General features: G+C 46.2%; 1 protein-coding gene across 1 annotated transcript in view; it reads left to right on the top strand.

Moving 5' to 3' along the window:
* otud7a (OTU deubiquitinase 7A) overlaps positions 1-15946 on the top strand; it is a gene marked incomplete at its 3' end in the record, with an annotated part of 35018 nt that extends 19072 nt beyond the window's left edge. The window contains exons 4-13 of the mRNA XM_083973153.1: positions 1681-1866; positions 1987-2205; positions 4067-4168; positions 4720-4847; positions 5536-5648; positions 7110-7237; positions 7326-7475; positions 13236-13350; positions 14049-14133; positions 14372-15946. Coding sequence (XP_083829279.1) covers positions 1681-1866; positions 1987-2205; positions 4067-4168; positions 4720-4847; positions 5536-5648; positions 7110-7237; positions 7326-7475; positions 13236-13350; positions 14049-14133; positions 14372-15946 — 2801 coding nt within the window. The remainder of the gene's footprint in view (positions 1-1680; positions 1867-1986; positions 2206-4066; positions 4169-4719; positions 4848-5535; positions 5649-7109; positions 7238-7325; positions 7476-13235; positions 13351-14048; positions 14134-14371) is intronic.
* Between the last annotated feature and the right edge of the window lie 380 nt (positions 15947-16326).

The raw sequence follows: 16326 nt of genomic DNA, 5'->3' as shown, positions 1-16326 counted from the left end.
TGACAGCACTAAATGTGGTGCTTCCCTCTAGAGGCCAGTTTATGTACTGAACCTACACCACTGCATCTGCTTTGAGGGAGGGAGGAATCTCACATTTACTCATATCTAGGACATTTTCTGAGTTAAAGGGTGAGAGTTTTTAATTTTCACGAGGAAAGGAAAAAAAAAAAGGTTAAGGATCTAATTTTGGTGATTTTTGCCTAATTAAAGACAGTAGATATCAGGGCATAGCTTGCTCATAAAGATCTACTTCTACTATTGCTTTCTGGGAGATCCGCTGATGAAAATGGTGCAATTCTGAGTCTTGTAATGAGAAAACAGAAGTCCAGTGAAGCTGCATAATAAAGGTAATGAATGTTCATACCGCAGATTAATTTATCAGGTTGCCTTTTGCTGACGACAGCCATTACAAATGAAGCAGCAGAGAGACAATGCTTTTCATGCCACAGTAATAGTGGGCTTATGTAGAGGCATTTAAAGAGCACCCATTAGGTGCTGAGTGGCTGCATAGCCGGACCTTGAGTTGTGTTCCCGTTGAGATCTATACAGTGGAATCAGTTTTACATCGATTGGCACGAGAGATGAGTGATTAGCGGTGCCGCGTTTCATGTTGAGACTGCCGAGAATCATCATGTCTGGAGGTCAGGGGGAGAGGGGACGACTTCCTCCAGGTCTCTTCCACCAGGAGTCCATTAATGAACTCCCTCTCATCTCACACACATGCTCAAGTTACATGCAGGCAGACACCCGGTCCTCTTAGTGTTCGCCATTGAGGGCGTTTATCTCATAAAGACTGTTTTTCAGACATGCTCCTGCGCCACTGTGAGAAGACACGCTGAGATATAATAAGACTGAGGCGTGACTTGTGTCTCTTCAACCTGGGAGGGATTTCTGTGAGAGAGACAGCACCCAGAGGAGACAACTGTGTCTTCTCTGTGGGTGTGTTAACGGGCGTGCGTATGTTACCAATGTATGTGTATGTGTGTGTGTGTGTGTGTGTGTGTGTGTGTGTGTGTGTGTGTGTGTGTGTGTGTGTGTGTGTGTGTGTGTGTGTGTGTGTGTGTGTGTGTGTGTGTGTGTGTGTGTGTGTGTGTGTGTGTGTGTGTTTGGGTCCCTCCTGCCCATCAGGATATTGCTGTCACTCTAGTACAGGATCTGTCTCCCTTCACTATCTTCATGTTTTGTGGCACTACCCAACGTCAACCTCTGGTTATTCACCTCATGATGCAGCATGTTTCACTCAGACAAGAACAGTGTGTGGCCTTGTTCCACATGCACTATAGATAACAGTATGGTTGAACTCAGTATTTTACATTTTTAGAGATCTGGGAATTAATCAGTATTTAATCAAATAAATACAGTAATCTTGTTGAAAATGAGATACCAAGTGCATTGATTCATGAATCAGTCTCATCTGCAGGATTTTACTCCTCTCTTCCTCTAGACTTTCTGCTTCTCACTTGCATTTTCTCAGTTTTTCCTCCATGAGATAATCCTGTTTACTGTAAACTGCGGAGAACAGTGTCCTGTTGCACCAGGAAAACAAACAAAATACAGTTTCTGCACGCAACTCTGCGACAAAAACCACTCGTCTGATAATAAACTTGTGAGAGGAGACAGTTCACTACCATTATCATCATAATTTCTAGTGTCTCTAACCTTTTTCTTTGTGTTCTGCAGGTAAAAACTGGGACCTCAGTGCTGCTCTAAATGATTATGAGGAGCTCAGGCAGGTCCACACTGCCAACCTGCCGCAGGTCTTCAACGAGGGCCGCTACTACAAGCAGCCAGAGACACGTGACACACCAACCCATGTCAGCAAGATCGACAGGCCGTGTGCACAGAAGCAGGAGGACAATGCACAAGGTAGAAAGGGGCCAATCTCGACAGAATATCACCACCTCTAATGATCTCAGCAGTTTCCTTCACTTCCCACTCATTCATTCATTCATTCCTCTTCCTCTCGGCCCCTTTTCTCCCCTTCAGAGAAGCGTCTGTCCCGCGGCATCTCCCACGCCAGCTCTGCTATCGTCTCCCTGGCGCGGCTGCAGGTGGCCAACGACTGTACCAGCGAGCAGTTCCCTCTTGAGATGCCCATCTACACATTCCAGCTGCCGGACCTCAGTGTGTACAGCGAGGATTTCAGGAGCTTCATAGAGAGAGACCTGATAGAGCAGTCCACCATGATGGCTCTGGAGCAGGCTGGTGAGTACTCCGATGATATATTACAATGCAATACACTCACTTATCATACCTCTCCATCTACTGATGTGAGATAGGACTCTTCACCATTTACTTTATTTAGATTACACTGAAATGCAGAAGTCCAACAAAGCAGCAGTGTTGAGAAATTCTTGTGAAAGTCAGCGACGCAGACAGAGAAGAAGGGGGAGAGGCTGAGACGGAGGAGATCAGACTAGCAAGACGACAACAACTAATTCAAAGCATCCTGGATCCCACAGGGACCCATCTCCCAGCTGAAGCTTTGAAATAATGAAGAGAAACGAGTTAGTGAAGTTTGAAATCTTCCAGCAGACTTTCCCACACCGAGAGTGCACATGTCGTAAAGCCTTTCTCACCTAATTGTGTTCAAGATCTGAGTACAGTCAAACAATAGGAATATGGGATCAATTAACCATTAGCATATAAATTAAAGATAGGCTGTGTTAATAGTCTTAGAGAAATTTTTGACAATGATTCTATCCACCATATGTGTACACAGGGAAGCAAACTGTAAGGTCGAAGCTGCTACAAGAACTGAATAAACAGATGGAATAAAAAGGAAAAAGTAACTTATTAGACTTATACTTATCTCAGATGGTCAAACCAGAATATAGATACATTTATTTCAAATGAACACCCTGATTACAGGTGGTGTCAGTGGAAATGTACTAAAATGATGGGTGTGTATATTAGATATAAACAGTTGTGAGCCACTGACCAGCCAACCAGTAGATGGCATCTGATCTCCAGTGATAAGTGAAGAATTTACAATTGTAAAATAAATTCAATCAAAATGATTGAATCTCAAACTGTGGTTTAAGACCAACACTGAGACTGGGGAAATAAGAAAAGGTGCAGTTTATGGGTGGTTGAGTCTAAGGCATGATGGTCCATGTGCTCTACAGATTGATGTAGCATCATTGAACACATTTGCATGTGATGGCAGCTCAGTCTTCTAGAGAATGAACTTAAAATTGTCACTTGAAAAACTAAAATCACTAACTGCAATCTGATGGGAAACTTCTCCAACACTGTTGGTAAATCACTCACCGCTGCCTCTGTGTTTACTGTTGTTGAATAAATGATGCAGTCAGATCAGCCCGGACTCAGAGCAGTGAGGCTGCCTGCAGTAAAGCAGTGTGCAGAGCCCTGGGCTGTGAAGCCGTCGTTTTTCTCCCTCAGGGACGCAGGCAGAGCGGTGATGGAGCAGAAGCTGGAGATACTGTTAAAGTCAGGCTGAGGAAGAAGATATTCAAAGGTTGTTTTTTTTAGAAGGGAGGGGGAACTGCTGGGTATTTGAGGGTGCAAGCATATGGCCTGTGCTAATCATTGCCTTCAAAGTTCAGCTATCGAGGCTAATTATTCTTGTTGGCTAATTGTACTCAATGGGCTGTTACTGGTACCTGCTCCAGTACTCGACTGAAAGACATGACGTTACATTTGAATACCGAGGCTCACATGCACAAGTGAAGACTTCTGTTAAGTAGATGGGACTCACTTTTATTAAATTGGATCTGACAGAAACTATTCTTATTATAGGATTTACACAATGTGATGTCAAAATTAATAGAACACTTATTACTTTGATTTACTACATTTAATCTCTTCAGTCTGCATTTCTATTAGAATATGTACCGTTTTCTCTTCATTTTTTTAATTGCCTTTTCCTGACCTATGACTCCTGTTATGTTGTTATTTTTTAGGCTGGAATGAAATGCCTTACCCTTCTCAAAGTTCTATTTTTTGTCTTTTGAGGCTTTTTTTGTGTGGATCGCCATCATATTCCCCATTTGTCTGCAGAATTTATGCATTTGTCATTATGTTATGTCGCATCTGTGTGCAGGTCGTCTGAACTGGTGGTCCACCATGTGCACCAGCTGTAAGAGGCTGCTTCCTCTGGCCACCACAGGAGACGGGAACTGCCTTCTGCATGCTGCCTCTTTAGGTGAGCTACTGCAGCATACACACTTTTACCATAATATGCATCATACAACGTTAGATATTAGGCTTTGTTTTGGAGCAGCTGTGCAAGTCAGGAAGCAGGGAAAAGAGGGGAGAGGGAACTGACCTATCCATTACAGCAAACTAAAGCTGCAGAGTTTGCAGGGTTCAGTGAGTGGCAGCATATTCAGGTCTGTGCTGAAGGAGATGGTTGACTCCCCAGTGTGAGGCCTGCTGGAGCAGTAGTGGGTTAGAGGCACTGGAGCTAATGTAATCTGTACTGACAGTCAGATAACTAAGGCCCTTTGATGAGTGATGAAAGACATTTTTAGTTAAAAAGCTGAGGTCACCTCCAAATGATTTATCAACATAATTGTGTGACTTGCAGCTGAAAATTTCGACTGCTGGTGTGTAATGTTTTATTTCTATATGGGTTGTTGTTGTAAAATCTGTAAAAAAAAAAGAAAAAAAAAGAGCTGCAGCCTCTTATTTTGATCAATTGTAGTACTGAAGTCTTAACCTGTAGTAACAGCTTTGTTTATCTGTGTTGATCAGGGATGTGGGGTTTCCACGACAGAGACCTGATGCTGAGGAAATCCCTGTACACCATGATGAAAAGTGGAGCGGAGAGAGATGCTCTGAAGAGGAGATGGAGGTGGCAGCAAACCCAGCAGAACAAGGAGGTTGGGACGACGTCCATCACAGCACGCCCCACCTCTTAAACGCATCAAATGTTCTTCTACTAATGACACATTAATACCTCCAGGGGATGAGCCTCTGTGAATAAGCGCTGATTTTTTAGCTTTCTTCCTGGGCCGCACATTTGGATTTCTGCTGCAAGGAAAAATAGTCTTTCTATGATACCAAGTGTGCATTAGTAGCAGCGCTGCTAATACTGTCAAATCCTCTGCACTTCCTCTCCCTTCTGTTGATGCTCGTGGATTAAAGTATTTGCCAATCTATTAGAAAAATTGTGTCACCAAAGATAGCTCAGGCAAAGAAGTAGTACAGATGCTCATGTTTTAAAAATGCCCTGGGTGTCTTGGTGGCCCAGTGATCTAAGACACAACTCATGTTAAACGCAGCGTCCCAGTTTGAGTCCGGGCAGGGACCTTTGTTGCAGGTCAGCCACCTTTTTTTTTAACTTACCATATTTCCTCTTAGCCACCTCTGCACAACCACCTACAGTATTAATGTCAGAAATATGAGAAAGTTACAAAAAAAGCCCACATGTGCAGATGCATGATGCTCCAGGAGATAACCTTGCAGATGCAGTTAGAAATAGTGAAAATGAATTATAATGATTGTGTGGGTGAGCACGCTGCACATGTTTTTATCAGAATTTTCATTTCTGTGTGTGCATTTGTGCAGTCGGGGCTGGTGTACACCGAGGAGGAGTGGGAGAGAGAGTGGAACGAGCTGCTGAAGTTGGCCTCCAGTGAGCCTCGCACTCACCTCAGCAAAAACGGCAACACCACCGGAGGGTAAGCTTCTCGACTCTCACATTATACGCGTTTACATGTGCACATTATACTCTGAAAAAACCCTACAAGCATGCACAATATAAAGTCTCAAGACGCAACACATATTACATTCATTTAACCAGCACCCAGCGGCGTTTGCTCTGTTATCATTGTGTAAAATGGAGAAAAGAGTGAAACAAGAGCAGTACTACAAGTTGTGCAGCTTTCATCCTGCATCACATTGCGCCGCTCCTGCTGTGTTTTAATGCCTCATGCGTTTGAAAAGCTGCAGGAAGCCCACAGTGAAAACAAAAGTGACCTTCTTGCTAAGATGGATTTGTCAGGGAAACCGCTCCCACTCGGACTGTTGCTCCCTCAAATTGCTTCTTTGATTTAGTGGCATTGTTTACAGTAAAACTCACACGTGAGACTGTGCCATCTACTGGACGCTTACGGTATCAATCGTCTCCTCTGTAACAACCCCTCCCATGAGCTGTGGGTTATTTTAGCTGCTGCAGGTGATGTGATACACCCCCCCTCGTTCACCCCCTCCTGCTTTATAAACAAGCGTAAGAGTGGGTTTATCTCAGGCTACAGAGGCAGATTGGAAACTAACTCTGGTTATCTCCTCCTACGCACAGAAACCTTGTGGTTTTCTGTTTCCATTTTCACTGTAATAAGCGTATGAACTTTCTCATGTACGCAGCACGTACATAGCAGCTGATGTGGTGGAGAAAATAAGAAAACACAGTTATGACGAACAGAGGAATCCCATAATGCTCTTGCTCTAGATTGAAACACCGTTTACCTACATGAAATGTCAAGTGTAAAAACCGCAGAAGATAACATGTAAAAATTGATTCAGTGTGGGGTTAGGTGAAGGGTTAGGGTTAGCACAAAACCCTCTATCACGGAAACTATCCCTTTAAAGGGCATAATCTGCTCATTTAGTCTGGTGGTTTTAACCTCTCATTGAGTTTGACTGTAATACAGTAATCAGGTTAGGGATGTTTGATGATCCAAGTGTGAGATGAGCCCCTAAATGGGATGAGTGGGATTCACATATTAAGAGGCTCTTTATTAGAGTAAATGTGGCAGCGTGGCTGTTTGTGTGGCTGACAACTTAATTGTTGCACATCCTCTGGTTCCCTGGTGGTTGCATGGCTGAGAGCTCGGCCTCTGCTTTTTCTCTCTATCTCTCCCTCGTTCTCTCTCTCTCCCTCTCTCTCTCTCTCTCTCTCTCTCTCTCAGTGAAACGCATATGTGAACAAATAGATCTTTGTACATTGTTGTCTGTTAACAGCAGCCAGAAGCCAAAATGGATCTAAGTGGTTCGCATTATTAGATTACGCAGGCACATGATTATCACATACATGCACTATTTTGACTGCAGATGTTTTCAGTCAACATCAATTCAAGGAAATTTTCAGGAACGGTATCCCACAGTGTTACATGTTTTTTTTTGTTTTTTTCTGTCTTTAGTGTGGATAATTCAGAGGATCCGGTCTACGAGAGTCTAGAGGAGTTCCATGTGTTCGTGCTGGCCCATGTGCTGCGCAGGCCGATTGTAGTGGTGGCTGACACGATGCTCAGAGACTCAGGAGGAGAAGGTAGACGTCTGCCTCTTCTATATACTCTACAATACAGTACTGCGCGCGATGGACTGACTCTAAATGCGGTGTTGTGACTTAATTCCAGCGTTCGCTCCCATCCCGTTTGGAGGACTCTATCTGCCCCTGGAGGTGCCGCCAAGCCGCTGTCACTGCTCCCCTCTGGTCCTGGCCTATGATCAGGCTCACTTTTCCGCACTGGTGTCCATGGAGCAGAGAGACCAGCAACGAGAGCAAGGTAAGCAGCTATGCACCGTTGATATTACCTGCTAGTACTGTAATATCTACAGCAATTTAAAATGTGAAATATAAACCGTTACTTGACTTCCAGCTTTTAAAGATCCAAAGTTTCACCCTCTAGTGTGCAACAGTGAAGCCGTCTTTGCTTTTACCTTTAGTGCGTTGATTGCGAGAGTAAGGGCGAGTGGTCTGCCTGTCCTGCCAGAGGTGAATAATGTATGAGACAGCAGTCTAATTACCTGTGATCCATTATTAAAACAGGCCAGTTGGCAGCAGGGACTAGGGAGTGGCCAACATGGAGGGAAAGTGGACAGCAGGCTCCCTCTCACTGAGCACTGACCAAATAATTCAAGCCTGCGTGTTATTCCATGTCTCCGTCTCTGAGGTCACTGTCAGTTGAATTGAGTTTGTCAAAGTAGGTGTGTCTGTTTATGCCTCTGCCTCGTTCACAGGAATCTGTGATGTGGTTCTGTTTCGCAGCATACTGACTGCGTTAGGCTGCGGCGAGAGAGTGTTGATTTTCCGTTGTGTCGAGCGACTCTTGTTTTTGTCTTGTTTTGCCCCGTTCGGATTCCAGCGCTCCAAACTGCGGATGCATTGCTTATTTTTTCGAGGTCAGAGTAATCCTCGCACGGAGGTTCTTTAATTGACAAATACAGAGGATCTCCTTGACAACCGGCCTTAGTAGTCACGGCACTCTTCTCTATCTGACTCAGTGGGTGGAACTCGCTTGTCATTTGCGTGGGCAGCCAGCCAACTCTGTCTCTGTCTCTTTTTCTCACCCTCAAATACAGATGCACTTACGCAAACTGTTTCTTTCTTCCTCTCTCTGTCTTCCTCCTTCTCTCTCTCTCTCTCCCCCTCTCTCTCCTTGTGCTTTTCTGAGTATATAAGGTCCTATTCCAGGCCTATAAACACCAACCTAGTTATTAAGTCATTGTATGACCACTGCAGACTAGCAGAGAGACATGATTACTAACCTACCATTCCTCCCCTCAAGTCATTCCCTTCAGTACCAGCAGGACATCAAAGCCAGCCTGTTCCACAGCCCAGAACCATTCAGCTCTCCTTGTATTAGGGTGTTTTAGTTGTGGCAGAGATGGGTGGGGGGTTCTCTTTTTGTCCACCAGGTGGTGCCTATGTCCAAAAAACATGCGGTAGCTCAATCACAACACCACTGCATGACTGTACTTTTTCATTCTGGTACATCGTGTCCTGAGATAGGGTCAGAGTGCGTTTTGTCTGCAGTCTGTCTCCAGGTTGTTATGAAAACACGTGCAGTGCTTTGCTCAGTGCAGTTGCTCATCATGTGATGAATTATATTACACGGTTATGATACAAATCTGTGCTGCTCTTATGTTTTGGTTTATTTTCATTTGCAGTTATAACAGTTATAGTTGTGTGTTTTTGTTTGCTGTCAGGGTGAAGTGGGATATGTTCTTTCAGTTTCAAAGGAAGTACGACCTTGCCTCGCTGGTTTGTTTCTCTGAACAGATGCCAGGAAGACAAAAGGAGGGTCGGACAGACAGGGACACAGAAACACAGACAGTCAGACCTAATCTTCCACCGTCAATTAGGGCAGAGTAGCCCCAGCCGGCCCCTAAGCCCTCAACCACAACACCACATATGGGCAGGGTCCCCGGCTGGTGGGGCCCCAACAAACCAACCCTCTCTCCTGACAGTCAGGCCACTGTGTGGACGTCTCAGGTGGAGGGCTGCTCTCAGTTTCCCCCAGCACAGCGAAGAGCATCCGAGAGGCCTTTGGCCCCGTGTGTGTTCAGGTGCCAGAATACTGGCTCTTTCTTCAGCCCCTCTGTATGGAAGATTATGGCAGAGTCCCTCCCAGTAACCTGAGTCTAAATCACACTGACACATCACGCCACTGCCCCCTTTATGGCCTGCCTGCATCGCTGCTGAGGCTGTCTTGATGTTGCGTGGTGAAAAAAACAAAAAAAAACAAGGGAGGGGCCACTGAAGTCAGAGGTTATTGCTAAGGATCAAACCTTTATATATATATATTTTAGTAGTAGTGAAGTGGCTCTCCTGGGCAAGGCAGTCAGGTGAAGCCAGAGTCGTGTGCATATGGGTATGTTTTCTATCAGCCCACTTGCTGCTCACCTGCTGCATGATAATTACTGGCTGCTCAGTAGATGCCGCTGACCATGTCTTTTATCAGCTTGTTTGTGCTCCTGCGGTTAAACAACATGTGAGTGGAACTAGCCCTTTGGAAAACTCTGGAGCTATTTCAAGCTCCGGTCCCAAGACCAAAACACTTCCAGGTTTTCTTTGGCATCCCATCATCAACGCTCCGACACCCATGTGAATGAAGTAAATGGGCGTCTTTTACACAAAGACCACCTACATATCAGCACAGCGTATCCATCCAGCCCTGGCAAAGTTTCACCTCTCTATCTGTTAAAGACACCCAGCGCGTTACTCACCACACAGCCTGCATAATTAGATCAACATGGCAATCAGGTTTAAATTTTTATTTTGTTTTTTTACCTGTTACTTCAAATGGGATACTCTTGTTATTACCACCATGGTTCCGCCGTTAAAATCTGTGGCAAAAAAGCTCGGCCTTGTTTATATGCATGACTGCTGTTTACTCTGGTGAATTGGGCCCTTTAAATCTGCAGCTGTGCAGAGTGACCAAAGTCAGGAATTCAAATTTGTGCATTTTCCAGACAGTACAAATTGTTCTTGAATCGCAAAACAGAGGAAACATTGGCTCAGTGTTCCTGCTGTGAATTAAAGCTTGTAATGGGTGACTTTGTTCTCAGAAGGGGGAGTAAAAGAGGAGGGAGAGTTCACTCTCACTCTACTCTCGTGACACATGGCATCATGTAGCCTACTTGAGGTGCCCATTTTACGCCAACTGACTAAAAAAGGGGAAAGCAAGGATATTTAATGCCGGTCACATCATGTGAATAAATGCTTAGAAAGGTTATGCACCTCATTTCCAACAGCTGTTTCCTCGCAGGTTACACCCAAGTATCCTCCCCCTCCTCTCTGACCATACCCCCCCACCCCACCAGCCCTGAATCAAAGATGCAAACTGGGCAAGGCGAGGCAGGCTGTGTTGCTGAGTACACAGCTCACATACCACAGAGGGCTATGATGTCATCCATGCATAAGCTATGGGAATCGGTCATTCAAGGACAGCAAAACAAGGCTGCCAACAGGGATAGTAAATACATTACAGCACCCTTTAGTCCCCCAGTGCTCAATTGGCAGTGTTGAATCTCTGAATCTGGAACGAGCCCAAGTGGGAACAACAGCACACACAGCACTTTGGAATGGGGGAGAAAGGAGGACAGCTGCATCGTGGGAGCCAGGACGCCACCCCGCAGACCTCCGCTGCCTGCTGCATGACCCGAGTGGGAACTGAGTGGGAGCTGCTTCGCTGTCTTCTGCCTGTCTGTGTTTGTGTGTCTCTGTGTGTTTGTGATTATGACTGAATTTTTCTGAGCTGGAGTGTTCCACGAATGACCCCTCTTTAAGAAAAGCTCTTTTTTCCCCCTCCCTGTTTTCAGTGCTTCCATGCCAATGCTTTTATTACTGGTTGACTCTGTGACTGCAGATATTAGTCATTCCTCTCTTTTTTTTTGGGAGGTAGATGATTTAAAGTGCATTGCAATGTGCAGGTATGACGCAAACACAGGCTTGGCATTTTGAGGATGGATTTCTGGACAGGCCCGGTTTGCCAGCACTGCTGTTAGTGATGCAGTTTGTTTACACCACTGATGGAATTTGTTTGCTTTGCGGCTGATGGTGTCAGATACAAATAAGTCATTATGTTAGCGTTAAATGTGCTAGTGTGGGAGTGGCTGCAGCACTTATTCTGTTTCCAAAACTAAAAGCAACACTACAATGCACCAGCAGCACCACCGCTATTTTGACAGTTAACATGCTTCATCATGTACTTAAGTGAGCGGAGGCATTCAGAACGAGGGGGCAGAGTCAGGATGTGACCTGCAGTTTCATCATGGACACAGGCAGTTGCTGCTGGTGTCACTGTCTCTATGAAGCCCGCGGAGCAGAGCAGCCTATTGGCAATGGAAGAATTGATGAGGCAGGGAGGAGACTGTATCTTCCATCTGGGGCTGACGGCGAAGGCTGGAATGTCCTGGGCCTGAACAGCCTGCCTCTCTCTGCTGTCATGTGGACAACAGCCCCCACACTAGGTAGCCTGAGGAGAGCTGTAATGTGGGCTAGTGGGGTCTAGCTAGTCCTCCTTTACAGTCTTTGTGTTGAAAGGCAGCCATGCTTACACACACACACAAACACACACAAAGACAATCACGTACACACCCGCATCGTGCACACACACCGTAAGCAGAGCACGCCTGCCACGAGAGGAAGCTCCGGGTGGGTGTCTGTTTTATGTTTAGTGTCCAGTGATTAGTGTTGAAAATCTCTTCCTGCTTGTAAGTAGCTGATCATATCTGTGGAGGATGAATGAAATTATTTCAGCAGTCCCGCTCTTATCCTGTACTGCTGTGTGATTGCACTCTATTACTAAACTAAATCAGCACGTACAGCCCCGATCAGCTGTAGAACCACTTGGTTCAATATCAATCCAAGCAGCAGCAGTCTCATCCGGCCAAGTTTAGACAAACATGTCCACTATTGTTAGCTCGGGGGCAGGTCCAGTTTAGTGCAGCCTGGGTCTGGGAACCCGGCGACATCGGCGCATCAGCCAAGAAACAGTTTTTAAACACAATCCCAAGATAGCCAAACAAAGACAAACATAAAAAATGATGACCCACGCAGGCAGCTGTAAACATTCATCAATAGGAAGGCCGACTTCCTACTTTAACTTTGATGCAACTTACTTTTAATTCTTGTGCACACAGATTCTGTGTGCATCGAAGGATTTGAAGTGCACTTACTTTGGTTTAACCTCTAAATAGAACAGTTTAGATCACTGATATGTTTGTGAAGATGTCAGTCATCCAGGTCATTGTATTTCTAAGTGCCATATGAAGGTAACTTGACTTGTTAGATGTTTAAAGTCAACCAAACAGCCAGATGAGTGAAGTGAAACACGCAGGTCAGCAGTTGCATAGCTCTTGGATTGAATTTGTTGACAAGCTGACGCAATTGTCTAAAGTCTGTGTGTTTGTTGTAGCTACATCCACGTTGCTGTGTCTCAGTCTGGCTGGAATTACTCTGATAAGTGCAGTGTTGTTGCTGATAAAAAACATTTGGCCATGAGAAATAATAACTTCATCACCCAGTCGTGAAGCAACTGTAGGTATTCAATTTTCCATTTATGTGTGCGCTTTAAGGACATCTCATCCACGTTGGTTTATAAAAGTTGAGACTGGAAATGAATTCATGACCTTGGCAAACAGTAAACTTCTAGGACAGAGCAGCTATGAAGCAAGTTGTAATACTAGACTAGACCGGCCAGGACAGTAGCACAGAGAACCAGAGATCAGTCTGTGTTATAAAAGAAGCAACCGCTGAGCCCTCTCTGTCTGGATGACTCAGTGTGAGTGACACTCACTGGTCACAGTCACTTCGCTGCCTGAAAAATGGATGGCAGATAGAATCCACCCTCCAGTATACTTTACTCCATGCTGACAGGCATCTGGGATAATTAACGTGGCATTATCCTAGTGTGCCATTATGGTGTCACTTTAGCTCTGACACCACGGCGGTCTTGAGGGGAGAATGGGTGGCGTGCAGCGTAGTCTCCTGTGGTAAAACCAGACCAAACTAACCTTTTCGATAATCTCATCTCTTCCAGCTGTTATCCCTCTGACTGACTCGGAGCACAAGCTGCTGGCTCTCCATTTTGCCGTGGACCCTGGCAGGGACTGGGAGTGGGGGAGGGACGACAACGATAATACCAAGCTCGCCAAGTAAGTCCTGTGTAGTATATCACCGGGTGTTGATGCTTATCAACAAAGCAGACACAGGCACCAACTACGAAAGCAGTCCCCCAGGAAAGCGTGAGAGGAGAGTGAAAACTGCAGTCCAAGGCAGTTCTGTTATTCTACACACACGCTGTATGTGGGGGGGGGATTTAACTTTGATTATGGGTTGCAGGTTCAGGTTACATCAAAGGGTGAGCAGAGAACGAACAAATTGTGAGTCACGTCAGTCATCCATAGGGTTTCCCAGTAAAGGCCTCACTAAAGCAGCAACACCCTCTATGAGTTTAGCAAAGAGTTTATGTAAGGGTTTCTGTTTCACATTCCTGCCAGTCAGGGCGTTAGCTTATCCTCCAACAAGCTGCAGTGTGAACAGTGCAGATACACAGAGAAAAGATGCTCCGACCACTTCTTAATACTACCCTTTATACCCTTTATACTACCCTTAATGTATTGCAGGAACTGTTTATGTAGGGGCTCTACTACATGCGCAGCAGGGTTTTGTTGTTTCTCGTCTCCCCAAATAGCTTTACAGAGTTTTATATGAGAACAATTCTCATAAAAAATGTTATATTAGACCCATAATCTCTGTGTATATGTCAGAAGGGTCTGGTAAAGTAGTTTGTCAGCTGAGCCTGCGAAGCACCTCTGCTTGTTTTTAATCATGTATACCTGCTCTCCCACAGTCTCATCTTGTCTCTGGAGGCCAAACTCAACCTGCTGCACAACTACATGAATGTAACATGGATCCGAATTCCATCTGAAACAAGGGTAACTTTTTCTTACATGTGTGTCTTGTTGGTCATGGCTAATTCACCTCTTGAGAGACTCCCACATTCCAGATGTTCTTGAAACCACAGAGTCCAATCAATCAGTTTTATTTCCTGTCAGGGTGCAAATTATCAGTCACTTGTGTGTGTACTGACGATGAATCTTATTGGCAAGTTCTTGTGTGTGTGTGTGTCTGTCTTTTCTTCATTACCATTTGTGCTTGTGTGTCTCTGTGCAGGCTCCCTTGGCTCAGCCAGAGTCTCCTACAGCCTCTGCAGGTGAGGACGTCCAGTCTCTAGCTGAGTCCATGGACTCTGACCGCGAGTCTGTCGGCAGCAACTCGAACGTCAACATGGGCAAGCCCAGCAAGGAGAAGGACAAAGACAAGCAGCGCAAGGACAAAGACAAGAGCCGGGCTGATTCCGTAGCCAATAAACTGGGTAGCTTCAGCAAAACCTTGGGAATCAAGCTGAAGAAGAACATGGGAGGTCTGGGCGGCCTCGTGCACGGCAAAATGAACAAATCTAACTCTGGCTCAGGTCGTAATGGGGAGAACGGAGGGGAAAAGACAAAGAAGAAGGAGTCCAAGACAACCAAGGGAAACAAGGAGGAGTCAGGTCAGTCGGCCAGCTCCACCTCCTCCGAGAAGGCCACTAGTCCCTCTCCTACAGACAGAGACAGACCCTCGAGCTCCTCCCCCACCGAGAGACAGGACAGTGCGGGGAGAGGCGCAGGGGACAAGACCATGGAAAACTGGAAGTACAGCACCGATGTCAAGCTCAGCCTCAACATCCTGCGGGCCGCCATGCAGGGGGAGCGCAAGTTCATTTTTGCGGGCCTCTTGCTCACCAGCCATCGACACCAGTTCCACGAGGAGATGATCAGCTACTACCTGACCAACGCCCAGGAGCGATTCAGCCAGGAGCAGGAGCAGAAGAGGAAGGAGGCCGAGAAGAAGCCCCCCGCCACGAACGATGTGGCCGCAAAGAAGCCCGAGCATGAGAGTGTCTTCCAGAGGGAGAGATCGGACAGCTCGCCCCCGGAGAGCTGCTCTCCCATCCTGCCCCACCACACCCACACCTACAACCACAACCACAACTCACAGCCCCCACTGGGTCTTAAGATGCAGGGCAGGAACAGTCCCACTCCTGCAGCCTCCCTGGTCTCTGTCCCAGTGCCTCCGCTCACACCGCCAACAGTTCCCCACCATGTGTCCCACCCAGCCCCAGCCCCTGCGCCTTACTCCTCCCCCAGTATTGGTGCTAAGAGACCTGGGCCCGTTCCTGTGTCCGCCCACTACAGCCATACACCGCCCATCCAGAGGCACAGCGTGATTCACATACAAGATGTCAACATGCAATCCTCCATCTTCCAAGATGACCCCTATAAGCCCATGGTGGGCACCCTAAAGACATGCGCCACCTACCCCCAGCAGAACCGCACACTCTCATCCCAGAGTTACAGCCCCGCCCGCCTGTCGGGAGTCCGCACCGTTAACACCATAGAGACGCTGTCCTACAATATGCCTGGCGAACACAAGTCCCACACCTACACCAATGGATTCGATGCGGGAGACATTCAGGACTGCCTAGAGTTTGCTGATGAGGACAACTCGTCTCACACCTGGCTCAACCAAGACAAAACCAAAGGGCGGAGCTCTGGAAGCCCTTTGTACTGCTTTCAGCAGCGCCGCTGCAAGAGGGAGAACTGCTCCTTCTACGGCAGGCCAGAGACAGACAACTACTGCTCCTACTGCTACAGGGAGGAGCTGAAACGCAGGGAGAGGGAGAGCAAAGTGCAGAGGCCTGCATAGCCATCACCACCACTTCAGCCACTTGTCAGGAAGGCCGCAGGAGACCTGAGGGAACGACACCATCTGCACTCTGCATTTAGAACAACATGATGGCAAACATTTTCCTATTTTGTTGAAGAATGCTCTTGTATTCCTGTCACCCTCCCCTTGTTAGTAAAGATTATTACTTTATGATGGGGGAAGCAGAACTTGAAACAGTGAGCAGCTTTGGCCAGATATTGTGCTACTTTGTTTTATTTCTGTCTCATTAAATTTAGTCTTTTACTTGTTTTAGAGTAAAAGTCATCTCTGTGATGTAACTTCCTTTAAGTGAGGGAAAGTTCTTAATTTTTCAAAAGTTCAAAAAAGATTTGCATCTTATCTGGAGGGAACATTTTAGC

This window comes from Trachurus trachurus (assembly GCF_905171665.1).
Source record: "Trachurus trachurus genome assembly, chromosome: 6".
Taxonomy (NCBI): Eukaryota; Metazoa; Chordata; class Actinopteri; order Carangiformes; family Carangidae; genus Trachurus; species Trachurus trachurus.
The sequence above is the reverse complement of the archived record's forward strand: the minus strand, read 5'-3'. Positions and strand labels throughout refer to the sequence as shown.